The sequence below is a fragment of the Macrobrachium nipponense genome, chromosome 23 (assembly GCF_015104395.2).
Source record: "Macrobrachium nipponense isolate FS-2020 chromosome 23, ASM1510439v2, whole genome shotgun sequence".
In the NCBI taxonomy this organism is placed as follows: Eukaryota; Metazoa; Arthropoda; class Malacostraca; order Decapoda; family Palaemonidae; genus Macrobrachium; species Macrobrachium nipponense.
In genome coordinates, this window is record NC_061090.1 from 4,067,992 (window position 1) to 4,072,519 (window position 4,528).

At 44.4% G+C, this 4,528-nt stretch overlaps 1 protein-coding gene across 1 annotated transcript; it reads left to right on the top strand.

The window, feature by feature from the left end:
• Positions 1-1,369: 1,369 nt before the first annotated feature.
• LOC135195827 (repetitive organellar protein-like) lies at positions 1,370-2,683 on the top strand. Its single transcript, XM_064222331.1, has one exon. The coding sequence runs from the start codon at positions 1,370-1,372 to the stop codon at positions 2,681-2,683; it is 1,314 nt and encodes a 437-aa protein (XP_064078401.1).
• Positions 2,684-4,528: the final 1,845 nt, after the last annotated feature.

Here is a 4,528-nt window from a genome sequence, read left to right on the forward strand (position 1 = left end):
CAGACGGACGATGACAAAGATTTTTTGGATATCATGGCACAGATCATAACCGCTCCAGAGCACACCGATTTCCCCAGGCCGTCCCTCCTGCAGCACAGCGGGAGAAATGACCTCTACGAGTTGGTTCTTGGTCTGAAAAAGGAGACGGCAAAACTCGCCCAGGGAGAACATCGATTAAGGAGGCAGCAAGAACACGAACACGAGCAATATGAAGAGACAATTCGTGGTATGAAGAGGGAGGCGCAGATCTTGTCTGACGACAATCAGAAAGTAAAGAGAGACATGGAAGACCGGCAAAGCGGTCTCATGGAAGAACTGAGTCGTCTCCAAGACTGCAACAACGAAAGGGAGATGAAGATCGATCTCCTTGAGAAGGAACTGGATCGCCTCCAAGACAAAGAATGTCCGAGATCTGGAAGAGGGACAAAAGAAAGAGATTGAGGCTCTCGAGAGCAAGTGTTCTCGTTTGTTGAAGGCAATGAAGGACAAAAATGTCTACCTTCCAGAAGCTAAGAAGGACATAAGAATTGAAGAGAGAATGGAAGAACAGCAAAAGCGTTCTCAGGGAGGGGAAGTAAAACATCTCGAGAATGGAAAACAAGGAAAAAGAATAAAGATTGTTCTCCTTGAGGAAGAAATGAATCGTCTCCAGAATGGAAACGATGAAAAGGAGAGGAAGATTGACGACCTCAAGGAAGAAATGAATCGTCTCCAAATAGGAAACGATGAAAAGGAAAGGAAAATCGATCTCCTTGAGAAGGAACTGGATCGCCTCCAAGACAAGAATGTCCAATATCTGAAAGAGGGACAAAAGAAAGAGATTGAGGCTCTCGAGAGCAAGTGTTCTCGTTGTTGAAGGCGATGAAAGGACAAAATGTCTACCTTAGAGAAGCTAAGAAGGACATTAAGAGATTGAAGAGAGAATGGAAGACAGCAAAGCGTTCTCAGGGAAGAAGTAAAAAAGATCTCGAGATTGGAAACAAGGAAAAAGAGATAAAGATAGTCCTTCTTGAGGAAGAAATGAATCGTCTCCAGAATGGAAACGATGAAAAGGAGAGGAAAATTGACAACTTTAAGGAAGAAATGAATCATCTCCAAATAGGAAGCGATGAAAAGGAGAGGAAGATTGACGATCTCAAGGAAGAAAATGAATCGTCTCCAATAGGAAAAGATGAAAAGGAAAGGAAAATCGATCTCCTTGAGAAGGAACTGGATCGCCTCCAAGACAAGAATGTCCAAGATCTGGAAGATGGACAAAAGAAAGAGATTGAGGCTCTCGAGAGCAAGTGTTCTCGTTGTGAAGGCGATGAAGGACAAAAATGTCTACCTTAGAGAAGCTAAGAAGGACATTAAGAAATTGAAGAGAGAAATGGAAGAACAGCAAAGCGTTCTCAGGGAAGAAGTAAAAGATCTCGAGATTGGAAACAAGGAAAAAGAGATAAAGATAGTCCTTCTTGAGGAAGAAATGAATCGTCTCCAGAATGGAAACGATGAAAAGGAGAGGAAAATTGACAACTTTAAGGAAGAAATGAATCATCTCCAAATAGGAAGCGATGAAAAGGAGAGGAAGATTGACGATCTCAAGGAAGAAATGAATCGTCTCCAAATAGGAAACGATGAAAAGGAAAGGAAAATCGATCTCCTTGAGAAGGAACTGGATCGCCTCCAAGACAAGAATGTCCAAGATCTGGAAGATGGACAAAAGAAAGAGATTGAGGCTCTCGAGAGCAAGTGTTCTCGTTTGTTGAAGGCGATGAAGGACAAAAATGTCTACCTTAGAGAAGCTAAGAAGGACATTAAGAGATTGAAGAGAGAAATGGAAGAACAGCAAAGCGTTCTCAGGGAAGAAGTAAAAGATCTCGAGATTGGAAACAAGGAAAAAGAGATAAAGATAGTCCTTCTTGAGGAAGAAATGAATCGTCTCCAGAATGGAAACGATGAAAAGGAGAGGAAAATTGACAACTTTAAGGAAGAAATGAATCATCTCCAAATAGGAAGCGATGAAAAGGAGAGGAAGATTGACGATCTCAAGGAAGAAATGAATCGTCTCCAAATAGGAAACGATGAAAAGGAAAGGAAAATCGATCTCCTTGAGAAGGAACTGGATCGCCTCCAAGACAAGAATGTCCAAGATCTGGAAGATGGACAAAAGAAAGAGATTGAGGCTCTCGAGAGCAAGTGTTCTCGTTTGTTGAAGGCGATGAAGGACAAAAATGTCTACCTTAGAGAAGCTAAGAAGGACATTAAGAAATTGAAGAGAGAATTGGAAGAACAGCAAAGCGTTCTCAGGGAAGAAGTAAAACATCTCGAGAATGGAAACAAGGAAAAAGAGATAAAGATTGTTCTCCTTGAGGAAGAAATGAATCGTCTCCAGAATGGAAACGATGAAAAGGAGAGGAAGATCGATTTCCTTGAGAAAGAAAAAATGGAAGAAAACAGAAAAGTGGTGCTTCTGGAAAACACTGTAGCAAATTTAGAACACCACTTAGAGACCTCGTTGATGAGGATGCAGAATCAGGAGAGACAAGGTTTAGACATGAAAGCAGAAATGGTTGCCCTGAAAGAAGAAATAGCAAGACTGGAGGAGGAAAAGGAGCAACTGGAGAGCTCTCTGGCCTTATCTCGTGTAGAATTGGACAGAATACTGGCCCTGAGGGAAGGTCCAAACTGCCAGTCCCAATGAAGAGGCACCCGGAATCTCACCCCGGGTGGAGGAGGAGGAGAAGGAGAGGGACTCTGACAGTACAGCCAAGAAGGGTCAAGAAGAAGGAGCCAATAATGAAAAGGAATACAGAGGCACAGCAAAATATAGAAGATTGCTGAGCGAAATAAGAACATTAAAAAAAGGACAGCAACTACTTTGGAAACAGGTCCTCGAAGGGAGCAAAAATACAAGGTAACTGGGGAGCGTTGCACTAAGTCTCCAAAGGAAAGAGAACATGAAGGACAGGAGATGAGAAAAGAGAAGGGACTGCTTCCTAAAGAAAATGAATAATTCCCCAAGCTACGAAAGAATTAGCAATTAAGTGACGGAAAGAAAAGATGGCTGAGCAGGTCCGTGCCAAAGTCCCCACCGTGAGAGGCTTTCATGAGGGGAATGCAGTGATTGGCTCAAGGATCCACGAATCAGATCAGCATTACCTCCGTCTCTATTCCTTAAGAGGAAAACAAGGGAAATGGAGAATACAACTCCGAGGAAAATGTAGAGCGAGATATGGAAATATGATGGTCATAGCTCTCCCAAAAAATATCGGCAGGTACTAAGAATGGATGGTTGACAAATGCACAAAAATGCTTCTGAAGAAGCAGGGTAGCTAACTCTTGGGCAACCAGCTCTGGGCTGGAAGTGCTACATCAAGAGGAAAACTGTTCCCCCCAACAGTTGTCCCCATGGTGTAACACCTCTGGCCAAAGAGTTGACAATTTGCCCAAAAATGCTTCTGGAGAAGCAAGTAATTAGCTCTTGGGCAACCAGCTCTGGGCTGGAAGTGCTACATCAAGAGGTCAACTGTTCCCCCAGAGTTTGTCCCCTTGGTGGTAACACCTCTGACCAAAGAGTTGACCTTTGGGCCCCAAAAATGCTCTGGAGAAGCAAGGTAATTAGCTCTTGGGCAACCAGCTGGGCTGGAATGTAACATCAGAGGTCAACGTTCCCCCCTACAGTTCCCCTTGGTGTAACCAGTCTGGCAAAGAGTTGGGACCATGGCCCAAAAATGCCCTTCTGAGAAGCATGGACTAGCTCTTGGGCAACCAGCTATGGGCTGGAAGTGCTACTCAAGAGGAAAAAACTGTTCCCCCCAACAGTTGTCCCCTTTGTGTAACACCTCTGGCCAAGAGGTTGACCATTTTGCCCAATGCTTCTGGAGAGCATGGTAACTAGCTCTTAGGGGCAACCAGCTCTGGGCTGGAAGTGCTACATCAAGAGGAAAACTGTTCCCTCCAACAGTTGTCCTCTTGGTTTAAACACTTCTAGCCCAGAGCTGGCTGCCCGAGAGCAAGTTACCATGCTTCTCCATATCCATTTCTGGGCAAATGATCAACTCTTTGGCAGAGGTGTATCATGAATGGGTCATTCTGTTCCCCCAAAACAGTTGTCCCCTTGGGCAATGGTCAACTTTTTGGTCAGAGGTGTTACACCAAGGGGACAACTGTAGGGGGAACAGTGACCTCTTGATGTAGCACTTCCAGCCCAGAGCTGTTGCCCAAGAGCTAATTAAAACCTTGCTCTCCAGAAAGCATTTTTGGGCAAATTTGTCAACTCTTTGGCCGAGGTGGTTACACCATGGGGACAAACTGTGGGGGGAACAGTTTTCCTCTGATGTAGCACTTCCAGCCCAGAGCTGGTTGCCCAAGAGCTAATTACCTTGCTTCTCCAGAAGCATTTTTTGGGGCAAATGGTGGTCAACTCCTTTGGCCAGAGGTTTACACCATGGGGACAACTGTTTGGGGGGAACAGTTTTTTCCTCTTGATGTAGCACTTCCAGCCCAGACTGGTTGCCCAAGAGCAAATTACCTTGCTTCTCCAGAA

Coding starts and splice junctions, on each gene's coding strand:
- LOC135195827 (XM_064222331.1), top strand. CDS start 1,370: ATGGAAGAACAGCAAAGCGTTCTCAGGGAAGAAGTAAAAGATCTCGAG.